At 39.3% G+C, this 11,335-nt stretch overlaps 1 protein-coding gene across 1 annotated transcript in view; it reads right to left on the bottom strand.

The window, feature by feature from the left end:
* Positions 1–773: 773 nt before the first annotated feature.
* The window catches only part of LOC139458526 (hepatitis A virus cellular receptor 1-like), a 37,954-nt gene continuing 27,392 nt past the window's right edge, over positions 774–11,335 (bottom strand). The window contains exons 2-4 of the mRNA XM_071239961.1: positions 4,309–4,753; positions 3,578–3,706; positions 774–1,391 (exon numbers count right to left, since the gene is read on the bottom strand). Of these exons, the coding sequence (XP_071096062.1) occupies positions 1,138–1,391; positions 3,578–3,706; positions 4,309–4,753 (828 nt within the window). The 3' untranslated portion in view covers positions 774–1,137. The remainder of the gene's footprint in view (positions 1,392–3,577; positions 3,707–4,308; positions 4,754–11,335) is intronic.

Raw genomic sequence — 11,335 nt, 5'->3', positions numbered from 1 at the left:
ATATACACATATTGAAGTGTAAATATTAACAGTGCGTGAAAAACGTAGCAGCTTGACACATATTTCACATGCAATAGTAATAAAGTAAGGTAAACACGTAAGTAGAAACACATAAAGACTGTCAAAGATGATGTCAATTTTCATTAAGAATATAGTAGAAGAAAGTGAGTTAGTTGGTTAAGCACAGCTGTGAACAGCTTTGCATGATCACTGGCATCAGTGATGCAGGTCTTCAGCACTTGTAAAACACCGAGCATCGGCATATTGCTGACAAACCTAGAAACATAATCCTGGTGAATCTGGATTTGGAACCCACGATTATAGGTTTCAGGCAAACCCAAGGGACGCAACTCTGCACAGCGAATTTACAGCGTCTCAGCGACTGGGCCGGTGTTGTTACATTTGAAACAACACCGTCAGTACACTGGTCATTAGGAAATTATAACACGCGTAATGACACATATCAATTAACCATTGAAACATATTTGTGGCACCTACATGTGGCACAAAATTCAAACATGTTATACAGTGCACACTAATTCATCGAAGGGGCTACACAAGTGATGAAACCCACAGTATTGTGTTAGTAAGTGATTCGAACTGGCTGTCAGCGGGTCGATACAGTAAAGCTAAACAAGGGGTTAACCAAAATGTCTATGTAAGGATTCCGAGGCAGATGCTTATCAAACTCCTTAAGTTTAATATTTCAGTGTATCCTGTGACGTTACAGTAAATGATGCAGACCACGACTGAATGACGTAATATCGCTTCATTATGTATTATTGTTTATGATGCTCAAGGGACCCACCATTTGATAGTTTTCAACACAAGACCCAAACAAACCGTTCGAAGATTTTAATTCACAGGTACTTTATATACAGGACACCAACCATGGCTAGCAAACATGAGGATAAATTAATTTCTGCCCTGTTATCTGGACCAAATTAGGTAGTTCCAAATAAAACGATTTATTATTATTATTATTATAAAAACCAGCAGCAAACCCCAGAAAATATCATTTGAAATCATTGGGTATGTCTGTGCTTCTGCGTTCACCGATATACAGACCATATGTTCAGCTTCTGGATTGTTACCCCAACCAGTAGCATAGAATGACATTAGACATAATACCTTAGCTCACCAATTACATTTGCGTTGGCTATGATAGACATTTTTCTTATATCCACGTTCACTTTCTGTAACGTCATACCAGGAGACTTCCTGCAAGACACAGTAGATGTGATATATTTCAAACGATTTACATACGAATGAGGCCTCTAGACACAATTGTTCACATTGTGCTGACGTCTTCGATGTATGGGTCTCAAGATTATATTCCAAGATGGCAGTATCCGTGAAGGTTGTGAAGGTAGATCCAAAGGACGAGCACTCTGCAATTGTGTGAAAGGATTACCAATTAATGAAACAACACAGCTGTATTAATGCATCGTGCAAAATGAAATAACAAATGCAAACACTTAACCATAATCTGTTCATCAAACGTCAGCCACTGCACTTGGACGATGTGGATGTTCTTGTTTTGGAGCCATCTGACCGTGCATCCAGTGGCATAATACAACTCGATAGAAGTGAAAGAGCACCCGATTCTTTCATATTAAAATAGTGAGTGAGTGATTTTGATTTTACGCCGCTTTTAGCAACATTCCAGCAATATCACCCGAGGAACACCAGAAATGGGCTTCACACTTTGCACCCGGCCCATGTTGGGAATTGAAACCGGGCCCACCGCATGAGGAGCAAACGCTTTAATCACAAGGCTACCCCACCGCCCCTCATATTACCATAATGACTATAGTAATTTGAGAGAGTCGGGTGGTCTATAACTTCTTTTGAGTAGTTTTTCATATTTCTTGACTGCAACACTTTCGTTTCCGACAAAATAGTATATGCTGTTCGATATCCTGTTCTTGGTTGACAGTATTCTCTGGACACATACAAAGATTAATGCAGTGTTAAAGGGTTGGAACGAAACGTGTACCTATTGTTCAGACAGGAACAATGATTCCCTTAACATAATTGTGTATGTATATACAGCGATCGATGCTAATTTTACACGTGTAAGAAAACGTGTCGCCAGTTACTGCCGATTTATGCCTAATATTCGGTTCCAATTTTCATTTAGCGCGGTTAAATCGACAGTTAATTAAATTCTACAATGAAGACAGAGTTTATCTCCAAATTATGTATTTACTTATTGCCCTTTATAAGCTGAATGATAACAGACACGCTGGTGAAGGAGCCAGTAACAATACAATTTATTAGCGTTTTCAAAGAAATAGCTTAACCAGTTGACGGATAGTGGTAAATTGTTGAAATAGGTTTAAACAGATTTTGATTTGAGTTGCGGCGTCTTAGCTTCGTGTGGGCGGAACGCCCGATGTGATGTACGTCACTGGTGTAAATCACTTTGGTGAAACCCACCAGCGCGGGTATGATTATGAAAACACAAGGAATCATATCAGGGCAAATCTGGATATGACCCCAAAGATCAGCGGATCCTGATACTGTTAAAGTATACAACTCTGCACCGCAATACCACCGGGCCAACGGTGTTTCCTTGTTTAAGAGGAATTATAAACTTGATGTGTTAATACAGCTTTCACTGTGTTCAATACAGGGATTAACTTTGTTCAATACACGCTCAACTGTGTAGGATGCATTTTTAAAAATATATCTTGAAATAATTTTGCTAATGGGTAATATGTTGCTAATGCCTGACAACCATTATTCTTATGTCACTTAAAATTACTTGCTACCCGATGTTATCGCTTTTACCTATAAAACATTCGGGGGCACGGGTGGCCCAGTCGTCTAAGGCGCCGCGACTCGCTGTGCAGAGTTGCGTCCCTTGGGCACTCCAGAAACCTGTGATTGTGGGTTCGAATCCCGGTTCGCCCCGATTATGCTTCTAGGTTTGTCAGCACCATATCCGTGCTCGTGGGTTTCACCAAAGTGGTAAACGTCTGAGACCTGCATCACTTCAGGCTTTCCTCCCACATTAAGCTGACACGCCGCGATGTAACTGGAATACTGTTAAAAGCGGCGTTAAACATAACTCACTCACTATAAAACATTCAAAAGAATGAAGGGAATTACAAAGTGACCAAATGGTGGCTTTACAACAAAGATGATCGAAAGTGAACAAATCGGAATTGGTAGGTAAAGAATATGGTACACGTGGCTGCATTTTTCATGGTTCCATTGTTTAGTTGTAGGAACAAAACCAAGTCTTAACCCACTGATGATACCACCGACCACCGGCAAACTTTTAATCATAATTGTTTTGTTCGTGTCTTTTGACTGGATTGATCTGTAAACTGAGTGCTCTCTGTCCGGTTGTCCGCCGTTGATGTCTTTAAGTTTGTTTCATGTAAGGACGCATTTAATTTAATGAGAGAAATCTCGTTAAATAGTCAAATAGTTTCGACAGCAATCAGTGTCATGTTATCTTTAGAATGTCATAGTGTTCAATATTTACCTAATCATTTCAATATTCTACTGAAGCGATTTTAACATTGATGATGTTCTCTTACTATTAAAAGATGTGTCAATATACCTGCTAATGATCTGCACATGCCAGTGGCATCATCCATGTCACTTCCAACGGTGCATACGCAGAGACTGTCTGAACACTCTGTGAAGGGAAGGGAACTGCAGTCACTGTTATCAACGCACGTTCCATCATCTGGGTGAAAAGAACAGTAATTAAGCCAAGGGTTTCTTACATCCTGTTTAACAGCCGTACAACAATTTACAAAAAAAATCAGAGAACCGAAATAAGATTCTTTACGACATAATTGCTCCCCAGACCAGATGAGCGAACGATTTAGGAACTTGAGGTTGTAATGTTAATTCATCGGATAGGAAACATGTAACAAAGTTGGTAAACTGAAAGGGTACTCGGGCTTACCGATAACATCACATCATGTTTTTCGTCACTGACGCAAACCAAAGTAGAATCAAATATCTTTTCTTCACGAATGAGGGTGAAGAGTTCCCCGCTAATGTCGGGTCCATTCAAGCCATATCGTTGCGGGGGACAACAGCCATGGGCTTAAAACACTGCACGGTACCCATGTGGGGAATCGAACCCAGGTATCCGCAAACGCTTATCCTATTTGGCCACCCGACATTCCTCACATGTCCTACGATCTCGATCCTCGGCAAGCTCGGATCTCTTCTGCCCCGGAATCTCCATGTCATTTGTCTACCTGACATGACCAAGAACTGCCCAGAGCACATATTGCCTATGGAACCCATTTCAAGGATTTACTCTTGTGTACTTACGTGTAGTAGTTGTAGGTGTAGTGGTAGTTGGTACAGTTGTAGTGGAAGTGGGTGCTGTTGTTGTTGTTGTTGGGACGGGTGTTGTAGAAGTTGGTGTTGTAGTAGATGGAGGTGTTGTAGTAGTTGGTGTTGTAGTGGGCGCAGGTGTTGTAGTCGTTGGCGCAGGTGTTGTAGTCGTTGGTGCAGATGTTGAAGTCGTTGGTGCAGGTGTTGAAGTCGTTGGTTCTGGTGTTGTAGTTGGTTCAGGTGTTGTAGTAGTTAGTGTCGGCCTGGTTGTTTGTGCCAGTGTTGAAGTTGGTGCCGGTGTAGTAGTTGCTACAGTAGGATTCGTACCGGTTGCTTGGTTTGTATGTGTGTCGACGTGTACACATACATAGTTGGTAGACTTGGTGACAGGGACACACACGTGGTCATCTCCACAGGGTTTATCTGCGCATGGGTGATCCTGGGAAGAATTTTAAAACTGATGTTTTGAAAGTTTACCAATTTTTTTTTCTCTGTGAGCTAGAACAACTGATATTACCATGTGAAATATACCTGATCTGAATATACTTTAGTACATTGAGCGCCCTGAAAAAACGATTACATGTTTGGAAACACTTTGAAAAGCAGAATGGTTCCCAATGCTGTCATTTCTTCATAGCAGTCATTCCTTACAATATGGAAAAGTTGTTGTCGCTTTTATTTACAATAAATCGTCTCGAGTAATCCAATAAAAACATATTATATTTGACAGCAATTCGCAAAAATGTTCCCGTAATACGGATCGGTCACATTTTTGTTGTAAACATGCATTTTATCATATCATTTATTGCAATTGTAAACTTTCCAAAAGAAGCAGAAAATATTTTTTTCAAGTGTCCAGCGGTGTAAACGTGTTATGTAATAGTATACATCGCCCGGCCGACTTGGGGCTACTATACACTAATAACCCTGTTACGGTCAAAAGGTTTTAGAAAATACTACAGGACAAGTCACGGTGATATCCTACTTGTCAGGCAGCCGGCAAACAGTTAATCCCCACCATGTGTGTTAAAGAAGATGGGTCGTCTCAAATATAAGTCTGTCAGTAATGGTCCCCAGTAGTCCGGCCTCAGTCATAGAAACTAAGAAAGTGTTTTTGCTCAACATTTTATTTCCATTGATGTTGTTTTAAAAATAAAGATTCAAGTATATCCATATACAAATTGTGGAATATCACATACATACACATTTACAAACTACATTTGTATATATTTCAAAATATACTTTTATTAGACAAAAATGCACAAAAAATACTTTGGTAGCTGGGGACAGACCGCACTACCTCGTCAGTTTCATCTGATCTCAGTTCTGAAACAGAAGCAAAATAACAATTATACAATGACCAACAAAGTATAACAATGTGAATCTTACCTGTGAATCCTCGGTTTGGATCATTCTTACACAAAAGGACAGTTTTACTTGCATACTTAGATAAATAACTCAACTGTACAATGTAATAACTAAATATACAAAATTGTACAATGTATGGTGTACTTACTTGACAATTCCTCTTTGAACAATCTGGGAATAATCTGGGGATTCTGTGCGCTCTGTATTCTTCAAATTTGCCAGAAATTTGTCAACAGTAATCTTATCTTCATCAGGTAAATGATTGTGAACATTACTGTATTTGGTCACGAGATCATCTTTGGTGTTGATGGTAGCTGGACATCCTCTTTACGCACATTTCCAGTGTATTGATGTCTGTCGTCGTGACTTTATCATGAACTTGTGTCCAGCAAATAGCAAATGCCACCCACCTTTAGAATTCTGAATAAATAGTACATCTACTTGAACGTTCGCCATGGTTATGCCGTCTTCTGTATCCCATATCACTTTATATACCATAATTTAATATATACCTGTATACGTGCTATTACTACTCAAAACAAAAACCCAACAAAAACCCGACTTCCCAAAATAACCAAAGTCAGTCTGTCATGGCAAGACAGATAAACCATAGTCGCATGAAATAATCTGGCGCTCCCCAACTACTTCCGATCAGCATAAATCACAAGTCTTAAAATATTCAAATATAATAAACATATAAATGTGCGATGTTAAAAGGCAATGTGGTTGTGTGATTATTTGCAGTCATAACGTCTACCCATTAAAATGAGTGAGTGAGTTGGGTTTAACGCCGCTTTTAACAGTATTCCAGTTATATCACGGCGTGTCAGCTTAATGTTGGAGGAAAGCCCGAAGTGATGCAGGACTCAGACGTTTACCACTTCGGTGAAACCCACGAGCATGGTGCTGACAAACATAAAAAAATAATCGGGGAGAACCGAGATTCGAACACAGAATCATTGGTTTTTGGAGGAACACAACTCTGCACAGCAAAACGCGGCACCTTAGACGATTTGGCCACCAGTTGTTTATTGATAACAACTTCTTTCATACTGTAAAGGCGACGTTTCGGTATAGATCATTATACCGTTGTCAAGCAAGACTGGATGAGGAACATTGTACAGAATATATACATTAGGTGGAAGATTAACAGTAACAACAATTGCATACATGAGTGGGATAACATGAGTAAGTAATGACAACAGAAGGACATTAGGGACAGAGAACACATCGATCGAAGCCAAAGGGACATGAAGCCAATTTAACAGGATATTTTTTTAAAATCTTTTTCATAGTAGGCTGATGGGATGAAATAGCCTTGATCTCTGTTGGCTTGTGGCGGCGAATGTGGACTGCTACTGTTAGGTTTCTTTTAGTAAATTCAAAGAGGTCGTTGGAGAGGATTTGGACGTTGCCCCAGTTGATGTTGTGATTAGGACAGTTGCTGATATGGTCCAAGATAAGTTGTTGTCCATAAATTGTGTCTACTCTGTCATCCGTCAACTTCTAGGTAAATAGTTCAATATTCACACTTCATTATTAATATAGTCTGGTATGTAGGAGATTTCCCTGAACTATTATTATTAATCAATATGTATTACAGATCATCTTTGAAAGAAAGCATAGGTTAATTCAGCTATTATCCTGGCACCCACCACGTGCGTCTACACTTTAATTATGACCAGGAAGAACCAGTATTTCTTCAATATAGTCTTGTTTACCGAAACGTGTTTTTATCTGACATATAATCAATTGGATTGGCACTGGTCGATCATTCTTTGTTTGGATCCTTGTTTCTGAGGACATGCTGACTGAGTATCCAAATTAACCTGCATTCTTTCGTCTAAATGAATCAATTTGTTAAAGATAATGCTGAGAAGTCTCCCCAGCAAAATGTTTATTGTCATGAAATATTAATGCGGATATATTTACCAGTTCGACCAGTTTTTGAACTTGAAATGAGTTTACAAATGCAACCTTCTTCAAAATGAACGATTTGGCTTGACATTAGCTACAGAACTTCAGTAGTTTCTATTTCTCCATAAACCACTGCTAGTGGTTTTCTCCTTTAACCAACGCTGGTGGAACAGGAGCAATGCATCACATATTTTACATTTGATATTGACAGTCAATAAGATGGCCACAATTTCGTAGATCTCATTATCGAGTATATAATTGATTTAAACGGAGAAAAAGATTTCATTTCTTTCAAATTAGATGAACGATCTGGGCGTTGGAAAGAGAGCATACCTTGCCAAATTAAGTACTTATTAGATATGAACAAATGTCTGTTTACTTTGAAAACCTCACAAGGAAAAATATAATGGAATTCGCCGGCAATAGCTGGTAAATTACATAATGTACACACTACATACACTACTGCCTAAAAGTTCATTCCCCTAACACGCGTTGAGAACGCGTGTAACACGCATGTGACACGGGTGCTCAACGGGTTGCACACGGGGTGAGCACCCGTTGGACACGGGTGTGCAACGTGTGTGCGTCGCGTGTGCAACCCGTTGCACACGCGTGTGCCACGCGTGTAACACGGGACCGGGTTCCAGTTGAAGTTGACAAATTTATCAAATGAATAGTGAGATAACAAAACAGTGAGATGTGAAATTTGAGTTAATGAGCGGCCATTGAGCTGTGCTCACCAGACCGTAAATACAAGGTCGGCCCATCTTAATTAGTGTTCGGTTGCTAGACTTTTATGGCATGAACCATTCCACTAGGGTCCAGTCTAGCCATTGTGGCTAGCCGACAGTAGAACAGTAGTGAATTTAGATGCGAGTTTATTGCTAGGGGAACCCCCGTGTTGACACGATTGTCGCGGGTTGGTAAATGTTCGCCATTAATAAAATGATTGTTTGTGGATTGCGAACATATTCATTTGCCCACACGAGTCATTCCATTTGATTGCAAATATAACATTTTTCGTTCGCCAAATTTATGCTTTAGACAGTACAGTTATGATATAGCCGTCACCACTACTAATGTCTCATTATTTCACGTAGGAATATGTCCCATTTCCCCACACCCCACTTTCTGTGTTGTATTTTGAAAGAATAAATAAAAGAAGGTTTTGTGTGGGACACTTTTATACTAATTATAAGAGGATGTTGTAAATGAATATGAACAGCCATGCTGTCTGACAGTTGATAGAATTTGAGATCTTCACAATCACCGGGTGTGACCATGTTGACAGAATCTCGTTAGGGTTTGTGATTTTTACATTTGCCCAATGACCATGGTGAGTATTGCTGGGGATACCAAACGTAACAGTTTATTATTAGAGGTTGTGAGTACCTATACCACGTAGATAGGATATCTTTAGGATTTTAATCCTTCTTTGAGAGGCATTTAGAATTTGGAGTACTACGTTAGGAGAAGATTTATGGATGACTTTAATACTTTCTTTCTCTGTGGGTAATCCTTTCATGTTGATTGGAGGAAGTCACTCAACCAGGTCATGACAGGTCGTGAGTTTACTCACTAACTACTGTGAGCGTTTCTGGCATGACATCTTTTCTTGTATAAACATAGAAACGATGCTCACTCACTCACTGTTAATCTTCTGCAGTTTGCTGGCAAAGTGGGGATAAACCTCAGTGTCAAAGACGATCAAATTTAGTTCAAATCCTTGTTTATATGTGGGGACATTTTCATAAACTTGGCAAGTGATAATGAATTTTAATATTAATATTATTATAGTTTATGAAATTGTTAATAAAACTTTAATAAAATTGTGCTTCACTCTCACGAAAAATATATTGTCTGTGAGTAAATTTATATGTCACGTTACATCGGCATTTTTCAGTGATATTGGGACTACATGAAACATGGCTGGTTTTACATTTCTGATACAGGTGCTTGACTGACTGAGTAGTTCATGATCAATAAGATATGTTTAAATCAGTCAAGTTTGCAACAATAGATGAATAAGTTGATACATTTGGACCGCAGTTACTGATTAACAACTTAAGACATAGAGACAGGGAGGCGATATATAAGCAAACCTATGATCCTGTTGAGACAGTTGACAGTTAGAACGTTGGATTAAATTACAGTAACTAATTTGAACATTCCCCAGTTATATCATAAAATACATCATAACTCATAATAGTCCGAGAGACAGCTTCTAGACATATACTAGTATTGAAGGGACAATAGCTTTTGACAGTTTAAAAGTAAACTCACCTTAAGGTGCTTGGCAAGTCAAAACTTACCTCCCTGTATATGTTTTTTAGGTTTGACAGCAACTATGCTTGTAGATTTCATAGATAGACATGATTGGTTAGCTAGATGTTATTACAATAAGCGAAAATGTCTGAAAAGTCCACAGTTTGTTTAAAAGTACAAAAAGTGTGTTATAGATCTATCAACGTTTTCTTTTATTGAACATAATATTTGCACTATATTGCTGTAAGCTGTAAATTATCTAGCCTCCCCATGTACGTAACTTACATATATTTAGGTATGACCAGAACAGCAAATAAAGTTCTGGTAGATAGGTACCTCGGAGATTTAACGTGCGCTTTCCGACTTTAGCCTATCTCGCACACGGGGAAGCACTCATACTATTAGGGTAAAAAAGTCCTTGTAGTAGTCTCTTGGTCAGCTTCTCATCCTGGGGGTCGGGATTCTGGTAGAGACTCTTGGCAAGGAGGGCGGCGGTATTGGCGACGAAGTGGTTTGAGGTCTGTACGCCACTACTCTGGAAGAAGTGGTACAAGTCTGTGTAGTTTGTGATGTCTTACTCGATGTCCTGTCCCCCCTTCTTGTGCACCATGACGAAAGGGACTCCTTGTTTGGCGTAGAGATATTCCTTTGGGGTGTTGATCTGGTCAACCTTGAGATCCGGCCGGGGCTTGTAGTGGTTGATCGGAATGTCTGATTTTTCCACTAGTAAATAAAGTTCTTTGGTATGACCTCTTTTATCCCTGCTGACGTTATCCTAATGTTCAATTTCAGTCTGCCTCACCAAGCGTAAGAAAGCATTGTACATGATAAACCACACTGATGCAATTTTCTATATATATATTTGTAGATATGAAGCATTCTAGTTAATTGTGGATACACTGGGCAGACAGAATTGTGTTTATTTCCAGGCCATCCTGATCGTCGTTTACTACTATAAGGTGTATGGTTGGGGGCAAGATCAAAGGCGCCGCACAGCATTTATTAGATAACAGACGGGGTCGTCCGTTTCGCTTTGAACAACCACCCCACCTGTCTGTAGGAGTTATATAATCAGTGCGCAAATAACTGTGTCAAGTCCACTGCCGGGCTGATGCGGTGTCAGTGTCAGCGATGAACATGAATGCCCAAATCATAGACCTGTAGCACTCACAAGTTGCTTAGCCAAAATATTTGAAAAGTGTATATTCAATTCTCTGATAACAGCAAATATAACCTTAGAAAAAGATTCAACATACAAACAATCAAATGTAGAACACAGACCTATGCTTATTATCATTTCTTCTGGATATGATCAACCTGCGGAACCCTCTATCCGATGAAGTAACTAACGCTCGCTCATTAAAAGAAATCAAATCCTTAATTAATCGTTCTGATGCAATTATTAATAATTTTGACTTCAAATATTTTCATAGATCATGCCAAATTGTCCACTGTCGCCTTAGGCTCGGCT

This window comes from Haliotis cracherodii, unplaced genomic scaffold, assembly GCF_022045235.1.
Source record: "Haliotis cracherodii isolate W230 unplaced genomic scaffold, xgHalCrac1.p SCAF_13, whole genome shotgun sequence".
Lineage (NCBI taxonomy): Eukaryota > Metazoa > Mollusca > Gastropoda > Lepetellida > Haliotidae > Haliotis > Haliotis cracherodii.
This window is presented reverse-complemented; position numbering and strand designations above follow the sequence as displayed.